The sequence below is a fragment of the Myotis daubentonii genome, chromosome 7 (assembly GCF_963259705.1).
Source record: "Myotis daubentonii chromosome 7, mMyoDau2.1, whole genome shotgun sequence".
Classification (NCBI taxonomy): domain Eukaryota; kingdom Metazoa; phylum Chordata; class Mammalia; order Chiroptera; family Vespertilionidae; genus Myotis; species Myotis daubentonii.
In genome coordinates, this window is record NC_081846.1 from 46,536,847 (window position 1) to 46,550,524 (window position 13,678).

Sequence of the window (13,678 nt, forward strand, 5' to 3'; positions counted from 1 at the left end):
ATCAGAGAGGCGGGGCTGAACAGTAGCCCCACAGAGGCTGGGAGAGAGAGAGAAGCCCGGCTGCTGAAGCTCAGAAAGAAAGAGGGCGAGAAAGAGAGATGCAAGTACTGATCAACAGCTGCCACTGAGGCTGTGGATCAGACCCTGCCCCTCTCTCTGGGTCTCGGGCCCCTGGGCAGTCAGTCCTGGGTCGCCACAGCAACCCAGCTCTGACTGAAGGACTTCTGGGTTGGTCAGCCTTTGGTTGTGATCGGTTGTTACAACTCTAGCCTTTTATATATTAGGATAGCTGGTGTTAATATTTGAAAAACTACAACAACCAAAAAAACCACTCTAAAACAAAAAATATATAATTTACAAATCTACAGAAGGTGGCCAAGTATTCACTGTATGACATGGATTCATGAAAAGCAATCTTACTAAATAAACTTATTTTCTTAAAAAATGGCAAAAAGAAGTATAATAGTAGATTTAGTTAAGTATACCATATTGCTGACCCTATGCAAAATTGTAATTTAGAGAAAACTCAGTTGTTTGCTCCAGGCTTGTTTAATATACTTAGGTTACTTATACAATTATTCTTGCCATATATGTACAATGTCAAGTTCTGACTTATTCACTTAATATTTTATCACAAACTACACACTACTCTTAATTTTATGTGACTAAATTACTGAGGGATTGGAACTTGGTGGGGGTATAAACATAAAATGTCAAATTTTTCTCTAGTCACATCTCCCACTGTACTGTTAAATACCCTCTCTTGGGCAGATTTCATAGTTTTCATGTGGGTTTTTTTTTCCAACTTACTCAAAGTCCACTCTGGCCTACTTTAAAAGTTTGGTGTTGTAAAACTTCCTTCATTGTTGGGCAGACTTGTAGCCACAGGGATCTGAAATGAGGAAGGGAGTATAGTCATGTTTTCGCTCGTTCTCCCTCTTCAAGTCCCTACAGATTAGGCCAGCTGGGTTACAGGCTTGATCCCAGTAGGGGGCATGCAGGAGGTAGCCAATAGATGTTCCACTCTCACAAGGATGTTTCTCATTCCCCTTCTCCCTTCTTCTCTCTGAAAATCAATAAAAAAATACATTTTTAAAAAAGTTTGGGCCAGGGAGAGTGTCTCATTCTAGGATATTTTTTCCTCTTTTTCAAGGCTCACTCTTCTGGTGTTGGGGGCTAGAAGTAGGAATAGAAGAGAAACAAATGTTGATATTTAACTACTCTCTGTTTTGGTTATCTCTGCTTCTTCAGCTGACATTGACTGACTGATGCTCTTACTGCTTCTCACATAGCATGCATTCTTAATTTCGTGGCTGAAAGGGGCCTCTGCATTGTACTAATTCCCTGACAGGAAATTATGGATCCTTGCTACTGTTGTCTCCTTTGTCAGTAGGCCTCCCTTCTGGGTAGGACATTGCAAAAGTAGTTCAAGCCCCAATATCTTCTTGGTGTTACTTGACCTATCAAAAATTCACGTATGTGTACTGGGGTTGTTATAAAAATATACTTTTTACTATAAAAATCTGGATCGATAAAGTTTGAAAGCCACCAGTGGAAGAGGAAAATAAGCAAAGAGATAATTACAATACAGTGTGGTAAATACTATGCACAGGGTTGGGAGGCTACCCCAGATAGGGTAAAGGGCTTAAGAGAGGGATGGAGAGGGAGAGAGAGAAACAAACATCATACCCAAACCGGAGACTAAGCCCCAACAGGGAATCAGACTGGTGTCCTCCCCCCCTCCCCTCCTCGAGCAAGCACAAGTTAATGCTCAACCATCAGAATCCCACCACACCAGCCAGGGCTCACTAAGTACTTTTATTCAAACTGAGGGACTCTGGGCTATTAGAATCCGTCCCTTGTAACAAAATAAACAGCTCAAGATTCCTACTTAGAGAAACTTTATAAAATAAGAGAGAGCAGAGTATCAGGGTCATAAGATGCTAGTAGAACAAAATGTGAATTTGTACATCCTATGTCCAATTACATTGTTAAAGATCTTTGAACAGACTGAAGAAAGATGTAATGGTGTAGGCCATTAAACCAACTGCAGCAGAAAAGCTCATTTTAAGAGTACTAGTAATGTAGCATTCCTTATCAACAATCGCTATTTGTCACCCTTTTCTCATTTCTATTAACTTGGATACTTAACACAATTATGATTAGTGAGACTGGAGAAAAAAGAGATGCCTCCTATGAGGTTAAGATAAATCTTGGAGTTGTTAGAACTTTTTATAAAAAACACACACAAAAAAACAAAACAGGCAGCATGCTTGGTTTAAAGATACAAACAGCCCTAGCTGGTTTGGCTCAACGGATAGAGCGCCGGCCTGTGGACTGAAGGGTCCCAGGTTTGATTCCGGCCAAGGGCACATGCCTGGGTTGCCAGCTCTATCCCCAGTAGGAGATGTGCAGGAGGCAGCTAATCAATGATTCTCTCTCATCATTGATGTTTCTATCTCTCTCTCTCCCTTTCCCTTCCTCTCTAAAATCAATAAAATATATTTTTAAAAAATAATAAAAAAAATAAAGATACAAACAAAAAAATACACTTAGGGTTGGGATTGTGTGGAAGCATTGACCATCAATAAACTCCTAGAGGGTAGGGACTATACGTTGTCCTTACAAGCAAAACTATGTCTAGTATATAATAGCTGCCCAGGAAATGTTTGTTGAATGAATCAATATGTGGCTCAATATAGTCATCATAGTCGGATTCCGTTTTAGAGACATTATTTTGGTTCAAGAACTAGCTACTAATAGGGAGGGCTGGACATGTTTATGTAGGGGCAAATTGGGACAGGATTCAGTGCCAGCCCAGTCCAAGACAAATGGATTTTTTCCCCATTTGCATTTGTGTGGTACCTCATTGCACAAAAAATTTGGGTGATTGGGAATGTGAAGTGAGCCTAATAAAGCTTTACAATAGTACATGAAGCACAAATAGGTTAAGCCTATTCACCCCATGCCAGTTTAGGGGCATATTTCTCAAGTTATGTTTACTTAGGTTTTCCCCAGAGTGTGTCGTTCCCAATCTTTTTTATTGTTAGTATTTGCCATTAGTTGTCATTAATTCATTTATTATTATTATTATTAATGGAACATGTTCTTTGATCCTTTGAAATCTTACTCAATCTAGGCCCCAAGTGTTCCTTTAAGTCTCAGGGTAAACGACTTTGGCAGAAGTCGTTGCCCAAAGCCACACCCACTAGGAGGCCTTAGGAAACCTGGGTCTTTCTGGCGGCGACTCAGCAGCTGTCAGCAACCACGCGGCGCGTCGGAATCCCGCGGCTGGCACTCCAGTCTTCGCCAATGGAGGCGCGTCCCCTTCCTCCGCGTAGCGGTGGGGCTGACCCCCTCCGGCCCCCAGGTCAGCTCCCCTTTGGGAACCCGGCGCGGGGCCCTCTCCCGGCCCCGCCCGCCCCGGCTCATTTGCATAGGGACGCGCGCGGCGCCGACGAGCAGGAGGGCGGGCGCGGCCGGGGTGGCGGCGCGCGCGCGCCCTGACAGCTGGGCCCTGCTCGCTCCCCTGCTCGTCCCCGGCTTCCGAGCACAGCATGGCGGTCAAGGTGACTCCAACTCTCTACTGCTGCCTTTATTGCATAAGAGACATTCTGGGGACCCTGCCTGTAGCCCTTCACCTCTTCCCATTTCCTTCTTTGCCTGGTTCTTAGATAGCGTGTCCCGGGGCTCCAGTCCGCGGGTGGGAGAGCTGTGTGGGGCTTGGACCGGAGGGAGAGGATGCCTGGTTGGGGGAGGGGAAGGAGGCAGGATTGTGAGTCGGAGGGGCTTGTGAGGACCCCGGGTCGGTGAAGGAAGAGTAGTGTCCTGCTCTAAGTGCATGGGTTTGTGAGTCCGGAGTTGGAGGCCATCGAAAAGGGAGTGAGAGGAAGTGACATGTAAAGTCGGGGTACCTACGGCATCTGTGTATTGCGTGGGGGGGATGGCGTAATTGAGTAATTTGGGGCTTCATGGTGACTGGAGTCATTGGTTGGCATTTGCGCTGCAGGTGGCAGGAGGTCGAAAGTATTTGGAAACGTAGCAGCTTTCATATTTTAAGTTGGGTGGGGAAAGGGAGGGGAGCGGAGATGATTGTATTCTGGATTGCTTTCCACGGGTAAGAAAAGCTGCTAGGCCATGCGATTAATTTGGGTGTTTCAACTTTCCTGTTGATCTACTCTTGCTGGCCTCTTGATTTGAAGGTGGGTGGTTGCTAACCGTGTTGTTAGTGGATGTGGAGTAAAGTAATGGATTGATTCTCACTGCCTTCCTTTGCAATCCAGATGAAATCTACCTGGTAGATTTTCTCTGTTTTAGGCTCTTCCCATTTGTCTTTCCACCCTGTAGTCACAGATCTCCAATTTGACAGTTCTTATCAGTATTAGTGCTTTTGGTTTGTTTTAAACTAAATGCCCTTATAAAAGATAAGAGCATTGATTGTTAGCACGTGTGAACTCTAATCTGAAGAGATTATGTGGCCTCTAGTGAAGCATTAACCGGCTTTTTTTTTTCCCTCTCCCCTTACAGGTGCAGACAACCAAGCGAGGTGATGCTCATGAGTTAAGAAACATATTCCTACAGGTAAATTGGCCTATGTAGTGTGCTTTTTTTTTTTTTTTACTGGAGGAAAAAGGTGTAAATCTAGTACTTGTCAGGCCTTAACTTTTAGGAATGGTCTATTTTCATATATTCTTAACATGGCTAGATAATATAGCTTATAGTTCTTATTTTATTAAGGTTTGGATGAAAGTTTTTATTTTAAAGTTTGATAAAAGATTTTCCTCAATTATTGTTTTTGTAACATGACTCAAGACATGTAAAAGAACGCTAAAAGAATTTCCAACTACCCATAAGCACTGACCAAAATACAATTTATGAATGTATTGACATTAAAATTCTTTCTTGAAAGTTGCATGTTTTTAAAGTTTTCATACTTACAAACAGTTCTCTATGTAATTTTTTACAGAGATAAACAATTATTGCTAGTCAATTTATGTGTGTCTTTTCTCCCTTTATTTTTAAACTATTATATCTGTACACTTTTGGGGTTTTATTACAAAATATTACTGTCTGAGATTTTGCCAGGAGCCACCTTAACTTGTGATAAGTTTTAGGATCGGTGACTTGGCTATAAACTTAAAAAAAAAGTTAGCTTAGATTTTCGTTTTGCTTTCTTTTCTTAAATTCCAAAAGTTCATCATGTAGGAAGTTACTTAAGGAGATGTAGAGAGATAAACTAAAGTGTTCCATTAAATATTGTGCTTTTTCTTGGAAACCTTCTTTTGAGAACGTTCTATTCAGGACCTGGGTTCTTATACAGAAATTCTGACCTTAGGCAGTCCCTGTTGGGTATTAGTTTTCTCTGTAAAATGAGAGGTGATCTTCAAGGTTCTTTCCAACTCCAAAAGTTTATGATTCTATATTAGGAACAGATTCTAACATATGCTGATGAGCCTGGAATAGATGACATTTTTATCTGAGACATGGATTGCTTAACCTATTTTTGGGGATGAGGCTGCATAGATGATTTTAGGGGAAGCATAATTTCAAGAATAAATGTAATTGTAATAGAAATGCTCTGTTTATGGTTTGAAATCCTTATTCCTTACACAAGTTCTTGAAAATAGCCAAAAATATGTTAGTATCTACACCATATGATTCTATCCAATTGTCTTGTGAGTTCATGTGATATAGTTACTTTTGTTTTCTAGATTAAGTAGGCATGGAAGAAGTCAGTTGAAATGATGCATGATGTAGGGAAAAGAGCATTGACATGAGCGTCAGGAGCACTGGGTTCAATTCCCAGTCCTGACACTATCTGGTTGTACTGGTGGGCTAATTATCTGGCCTTTCTGGGTTTCATCTTCTCATGTGGGACTCAGTAGGACTTAAGGGAATGGGTGTTGTAGACAGTGGGAAGGCATCAGGTGTTAGACTGGCAGGGTCGGACTGGATCAGGGTTCAGCAACCTCAGTACTTGAGTTCTGCCTAGGAAAGAATTCAGAGCCAAAACTCAAACTATAAGAGAACATTTATTTGGAAAATCACAGAGGTAGAAGAAGTAATTTGTAGAGGAAATGGGCTTAGGAAACAAGGTATAGAGGTACGGAGGGCCCTGGGAATGAGGAAGGTAATGGTAACGTTCCTGGGGGAAGAGGAAGGAAGAGGAGGAGCTTGGGCGTGTGTGGGAGGCAGATGGAGGTGGGTCCTCCCTGTTAAGTGTGGAGATTTTAGGGGAAGTTTCCAGGGAATATCTCAATAGAATATTCAGTAGCTTTCCAGGTGTGTCCTTTCAGGGTCAGGGTTTTCACTGATTGGTTGATTGGTGTCTGGGCAGGGGGTCTTTATTCAATGCAGCTGATTCTGAGGTCAGCTATGGTGTTGCTTGTTTGGTTTTGCTGCTTTTCTGGGCCTGGACCTGAAATACAACTGAGGCCTAGGTGTTACTCGAGGGAGAAAAGATCAGGGGGTCCAAACCTGATATGCTAGGGGAGGAAAGGTCACCCTGGGGACGAGGTCCCACTCTGCAGTTTTCTTTTGCTAGGCACCAGGGCTTTGTACCTGGTCCATTGTCCTTGCTCTGCTCATGTTTCTCCACCTACCTACCACATCCGAACTGAGGCCTTGCCAATTTTAAAAACCCATGGGAAAAATCTATAGTTCTGTATGGATTTGTTTTTTGGGAGGAGGAGAGATGGAAGTACAAAGAAAGAGCTAGGCTAGGACTATGCCTAGTTTTTTGAGGGGCTAATGACAACTATGTTTGTTAAGTTAAAGAAAAAAAATCTGTTTACTTAGGTGATTTTTAGAAAGGGCCTCTTCACTGTAACTACCTAGAACATTTGGCCAAAGAGTTTGGAGTTGAAACAGTGGGAAGGCACTGTGGGTTTCTGAGTGGGTAAATTGAAGTGGTGAATTCTGGCACCTCTTTGTGCTCTTTGTGTTCGTTGGACAAAGTGTGGAGAGTTTGGAAGTAGGTAGGATGATCAGCTAAGAGGCTATTGAAATAATATATGTGAATGATAATGACCTGGAGAGGCTGGGAAATGGAAAGGACAATACCAGGGACTTTGTAAAGGAAGGAGTATTGAATCTAGCATTTTTAGAATAGATGCTAATTGATGAAGCATCTATTAGGGGAACTTTGGGGGAGAGGAGTTTAAGTATGATAGATAAATAAATGTGCCCCAATAAGTTAAAGTCAGATTTGGACAGATACAAATTCATATAAGTGGTGCATGAATCCTTGTGATTAGGGGAATTGAATATAAAATAAGACAAGGAATAAGGGGCTGATTTATAAGTGATATCCACAATTGAAATGAGGAGGAAGAGGAAGAGAACTAGGGAGAATGGTCCCATGGGAGTTTAAAGTAGAGTTTTACAAAAAGGATACAGTAAAAAACTAAAATATAGCCTGGCCTATGTGACTCAGTGGTTGAGTGTGGACCAATGAACCAGGAGGTCATAGCTTGATTGCCGGTCAGGGCACATACCAGGGTTGCAGGCTTAATCGCCAGTAAGGGGTGTGCAGGAGGCAGCTGATTAATGCTCTCATGATTGATGTTTCTATCTCTCCTTATCCCTCTCTGAAATCAATAAAAATATATGTTTATAGATTACGCTGTTAATTGTATTTGGTTTTGGTAGGATTTGAGGGTCACTTGAGTTCAAGATCATTTGAGCTTTTAAAAAGATGATTTAATTTTAAATTTTAGAACATAGTTGAAAGCTCTTTTTTTAAAATAAAATTTAGAATTGTGTCATTAACTATCTAAATTCACAAATAGCCAGTATGGCTCAAAAGTCTTTGTTTTGTAAGCAGCAAAATATTCCTATTTTAAAGTGCTGTTATATTTATGTTTAGTGAAATGATGTGTGCGAGTTCATGAGAGGCTTTATAAGAATAAAGAATTATTATTTTGAGTATAGGAAAATAGATGCTTTTTTTTTCGGTATTCATTGCTTCTAAAATTTTGATGAGCTGTCTTTTCTATAAATTAAAAAAGAACAGATAATATTCAGTAGAAATCTGTTTTTTTTCCTGCTCCTCAAGTTTATAAAATTGGAGCACAACAAATGAATTCTGTGTTAGTCTGTGCTATAATTTTACTACCAGTTGCCAAGCTAAGGTTTTACTATTACTACCTTTTCAACTGTCATTTCTTGATTTATCTTTCTTTTTTTTACCTCTCTCACCCACTCACTATCATCGACCTAATTTTGCTATATCAGAAGTATACAGTACAAAAAAGGAGAAAATAGAAGCAATGAAGGAGGTGAGGTGAAGACAAGAATGCCACAGGCTGTTTGCTATAAGGCTGACAGCTTTCAAAATAAAAACTTTATCTGGTCTGTGCTTTGTGGCAAAGTAGATTTAAAAAACTTTTAAGTGTATGATTTTTCAAGAACTCTTTTTTTTTTTAGTTGGTAGACCTTCTGTTCATTTATCAAAGTATTCTATAGTAAAAGCAACACTTGTTGAGACTGCACCTTTCATTACATATGCTAGACCAAAAATTATTTTGAGCCTATTCTTTTTCTCATTATCATCAATGTAACAATGAAGATCATATCCCATATAAAATTATGAAAATGCTTTCTTTTTTTATCTTGTTTATTTATGATTAAAGGATAAGTGGATAAAGATGCTGCTAATGTAAAACAAAGAGTGATTCTTAGTTTTATGGTAACACATTTTTATTTGAAAGAAATGTCCTTTTATTTAATAAAAATTTGTTTACGTATTTTGTAATTACTTACTTTTGGCAGTAACCCGGGGCTGAGAATGAAATTAAGCAGAGCTTTTAGCAGGAGACCCTTCCACTTTGTTGGAATATGCATTAGGGCTATGTTTTCAAAAGTGTGGGATACTTACCATAATATTATAGTTATAATACAAGTAGTAGTAAAAAATGTTAGCATCAACTCAGGTCAAATGTGGAGGGGAAAAATTGCTCTCATACAATATTTGTGGAAACAAAGAGTCTTTGGAAAGCAATATGGCAGGGCTTTCAAATAAAAAGAAGATACCATTTGGGCAAACAGTTCTACTTTTGGGATATTTATCCCAGAGAAATAAAAATACTCATCCTATATAATAAAAGAGTAATATGCAAATTAGCCATCACTCCGCCACAAAAGATGGCAGCGGCTGGGCCAGGACACTTGTGTTGTCGCCATGGTGACGACGCAGGTGTTCTTCCCCAACCTGCTGGCGGAGGGCCCCTGGGCCTGCTTGGTCACCGCTGCCGCCAGGGCGGAGGAGCAGAGACACAGCCCGCAGTGGGGCCCGGCAGCCAGCAGCCCCAAGCCCCGTGGCTGTAGCAGCGCTGGGGTCAGAGGAGCAGAGACACAAGCCTGCAGGGGGGCCGGCACCCAGCAGCCCCAAGCCCCATGGCCGCAGGAAACCTGTGGAAAGGGAGATAAACTATCATTATCTCCGTTTCCACAAGATGAGAAAACTGACTCTGATTTATTTAGTGATATGGCCCACACCTTTCTACAAGCACAGGGCATGTTATGACCACTCCCAGGAAGGTCTGGTTAGAATACTGTCTCCAGGGAATAATGCTACGGTGGCAAATCATCTAAGAGAGGAAACAGCTTTTGTTGGGTTTATTCTGAAGGTCAGAGAACATGCCACCCCAACATATGCCATGTTGTTATATTGACGATCTTGAGCAGATGCTTGAAAAACAGCAGATGCAAGGAGAGGCTTTCACTGAAGTCTCCTGATCTGCCTAAAATCGGACCCCCCAAAAAGGTTCCCACATGGGAAAAGTGTCATCAGCCAGTGAAGACTGACTCCTGTCACGGAACAGGAGACTAGAAGTTGACATCACACCTGAACTTTGTTACAAACTATCTCCCCCACCCCCATTCATCTTTCCTAAAAATCATGTACTCTCCTCTAAGAGGCCTACATCTCCCATCCCCTCTCCCTAGGAAGAAGGTATTTAAATCTGGATTCTAAGCCACCTTGGGGAGTTATTCATTTTTCCCTGGGATCTCCCACATATACATGAGGTACACATGTTAATGAACTTTTGTTTTTCTCTTGGTAATCTGTCCTTCATTACAAGGGCCTCCGCTAAGAATTCAGAAGGGTAGAGGAAAACTATTTTTCCTCCTCCATAATTCTGTCTTGGGAAATCAAGTCCTGGGCTGAACAGAGAGTTTGGCTCAAGTGCCAAGCAGTCCCAGCTGAGGGGAGGGAAGCTTCTAGGGGGAAATCAATGATATTGGCATCAAAGTAGGGCAAAGGGTGCACGCATGGTTGCTGGTGGGAGTTTAAAGTGGTTCAACATTTTTGGAGGAGGATTTGGCAAAATCAATAGAAATGTTCAAGGTACGTCCAATAGTCTTCTTCTAGGAATCTCATCTGCTGAGATAAAGCATGAGTGCATAAGCCCTGGTCAGAACCCAGGATGCTATTGCAGGCTCCCCTTCCATGATAGGAAAACCTGCTAACAACCTGCATTTTTAGGACAAGGTGGCATCTATACTAATAAAAGGGTAATATGCTAATTAGACTGAATATCTGGACAAAGCCATGGTGGCAGGGCTGAGGCAGAGGCGGTTAGAGGTGATCAGGCAGGCAGGGGAGAGCAGTTAGGAGGATCAGGCCAACAGGGGAGAACAGTTAGGGGGATCCGACCATCAGGGGAGAGCAGTTAGGGGGATCAGGCCAGCAGGGGAGAGCAGTTAGGAGGATCAGGCTGGCAGGCAGGTGAGTGGTTAGGAGCCAGCAGCCCCGAGGGGTCCCGGATTGGAGAGGGTGCAGGCCAGGCTGAGGGAACCATGCTTCCGTGCATGAATTTTGTGCACCGGGCCTCTAGTAAGAATATATATGTTCAAGATTGTTAGTTGCAGTACTCAGTTCTTCCTCAAAAAGGGGAGAGAGAGAACAAAAATGCTATCAAAAGGGGAGTGGTAGAAAAATTAAGCTATGCAGATACTAAAAAGAATGTATTGATCTATTGCAGCTGATTTAGAGGGACTTCCAATGTACTATTAAGTGATAAAAGAAAAATGTAAAGAAGTGCATATAGTAGTGATGGCGAACCTTTTGAGCTCGGCATGTCAGCATTTTGAAAAACCCTAACTTAACTCTGGTGCTATGTCACATATAGAAATTTTTTGATATTTGCAACCATAGTAAAACAAAGACTTATATTTTTGATATTTATTTTATATATTTAAATGCCATTTAACAAAGAAAAATCAACCAAAAAAATGAGTTCACGTGTCACCTCTGACACGCGTGTCATAGGTTTGCCATCACTGGTATATAGCATAATACTAATTTTCTATAAGTCACTTATATGCATATTTACACACGTTTGTATGATTTAATGGGCATTGAGAAAAATATGGAAGGATAGAAACTAAGTTGTTAACTTGGTTGGGGAAGAATTAGGGGAAAATGAAACAAGGTTACAATGTGTATGTATCAAATTTTGAGCAAGTGAATAATTTAAAAAGCAAGAATTTAGCAATTTTAAAACCTGAAGTTAAAAGAGGACTTCCTAACATAAATTGGATTGAATAAACCCAGTATGAGATGCACAGAAGGGGGTCTATAGTTTCTTAACCACACTGATTGTTTTCCCAAGTTCTTTAGAATATAGGGATTGAAGATAATAAATAACCTTTATCTTAAGTTTATAAAGTATTTGCCATAAACTATATAGAATTCTCATTTTTTAAAAAGGTGTTAGACATTAAGGGCAAACTGGCACCATAGTGAGACTTTATCCTTGAATCAACTAGAATAATTGAAAAATAACTGAAAAGGTGAGAAAATTAGTGTTATTTGATGCCATGTAATTTTCTATCAATCACATTTTTCATTGTCTACTACATGGCAGGTTAGGCATTGTGCTAGGTTATAACTAGGTTATAGAGCTAAGATGAAGGAGTTTAGTAAAGGTAGGACCTCACAGTCTAGGTAGGGGTGAGACAGACAATAACAAGTATACACACACACACACACACACACACACACACACACACACACACACTACAGACTGTGACAGGTCTACTAAGGAAATAAACAGAATGATGAAAAAGGCTATCATTTTTCAAGAGGGTGGTCAGTGAAAGTCCCTGAGGAGGTGATGCTAGAGGTAAGAACTGAAAGGTGGGTGGAGAGAATTCCAAAAAGAGGACTCACATGTACAAAGGCCTAGATATAGAAAAAGGTTTGGTATATTCAAAAACAGAAAGGAGGCCAGTGTGCCTGAGGCATCAGTGAGTGAGGGGGATGAATGTCTAGTAAGAGATCAGGCTGAAGGGGTCATATAGGCCACGGAGAAGTGTTTGGATTTTTTTGTTAAAGGGTATCGTGGAAACCACTGAAGGCCTAGCACTTTGGAAGTACTATAGAATGATTCAATTTGTATTTAAATAGATCATGTTCAAAAAGAAAAAGTTGAAATGTAAATTCTCATACATTTCTGTGCTTTGTCATGAATGATTGCTTTGAGTAGACTGATTCTTCCAATTTAATTACCTCTTGTCTATAGGGTTCTTAGAATATCTTGAGTTGTGCCTCAGGTAACTTGTCTTCCAGGAAGCAACAGAGTGTAGCTGGAGTCTACGTGGGCTTTGTAGTTTAACTTGGATTTGAATCCTTATTTGATCCCTTTTGTTATGTGACCTTAGGTGTTCACATTACTTTTGGAGCCTGTTTCATCTGTCTCTCAGAAGGATAATTACACCTAGCATCCCTGTGTGAGGTAATGAGGTAATAATGTGTAAATGGTGCCTGACACATGGAGAACTGAATAAAGTTTGGTTCTTTGTTCTCTTCCTTTTCTTCTAAAATGAGATGAGGACTTTTCTTTCCTGAATAGGATTTGAGTCCCTTATTTTTCCCCAGGTAACTGCTGGGCCTATAAAGTGACGTAAGGTATTAATATGTGTTTATGACTGTGTACATGTAATCAGTTAATTACTTATATTCTTGAGACCTACATCCAAAGATGTTTACAAATCCCCACATTCTGAAATACAATTGTAAGAGGTAATGGCTTCTCTCAAGTCTATAGGCTCTGAGATGGGGTATAGCATGGTCTAAGACTGAGAGACCTGTGAGGCTGTGGAAGATATGCAGTTTTCTCTTGAACTTTCAGTTGGCCGGTCTGGATCAGAGAAGGAATAATAGTCTAATCATAGACTCTGAAATATCAAAACCAATCTGAAAGAGCGACTTTTAATTCACTTTTTAGGTGTAACTTAAAAAAATAAATCAGCAAGTCCCAGTTCTGTCCAACTCTTTTTTACTGTGTGCTCAACTGTTTCATTATAATGTTGGTGAGCTGCTATAAGACCTTAAGATTTTTTATATCAATTAGGCTATGGTTTCTTTATACATCATTTTGCTGCAGTTTCAAGAACCTATTGATGCTAAGTGAGGACTGCTGAAATTTCTGAAGCATCATTCACTGAAGCCAGTGCCATGGCCATTTTTGGATTTCTGTTGAGAAATCAGCTGACAGTCGTATGGGTACTCCCTTGTAGGTAACTGAGTTTCTTTCTCTTGCTGCTTTTAAGATTCTCTCTTTGTCTTTTGCTCTTGGCATTTTAATTATGATGTGTCTTGGTGTGGTCCTCTTTGGATTCCTTTTGTTTGGGGTTCTCTGCGCTTCCTGGACCTGTAAGTCTATTTCTT

General features: G+C 40.7%; 1 protein-coding gene across 4 annotated transcripts in view; it reads left to right on the plus strand.

Annotated features, from left to right (window-relative positions):
* Positions 1–13,678, plus strand: part of SLC25A12 (solute carrier family 25 member 12) — a 164,855-nt gene that overhangs the window by 74,403 nt on the left and 76,774 nt on the right. For 2 of the 4 annotated variants that reach the window (XM_059704092.1, XM_059704095.1), the window contains one exon: positions 4,528–4,581. In XM_059704092.1, coding sequence (XP_059560075.1) covers positions 4,528–4,581 — 54 coding nt within the window. Of the gene's footprint in view, positions 1–3,462; positions 3,570–4,527; positions 4,582–13,678 lie in introns of those variants that run through there. The other 2 variants (XM_059704094.1, XM_059704096.1) reach the window with 2 other exon arrangements.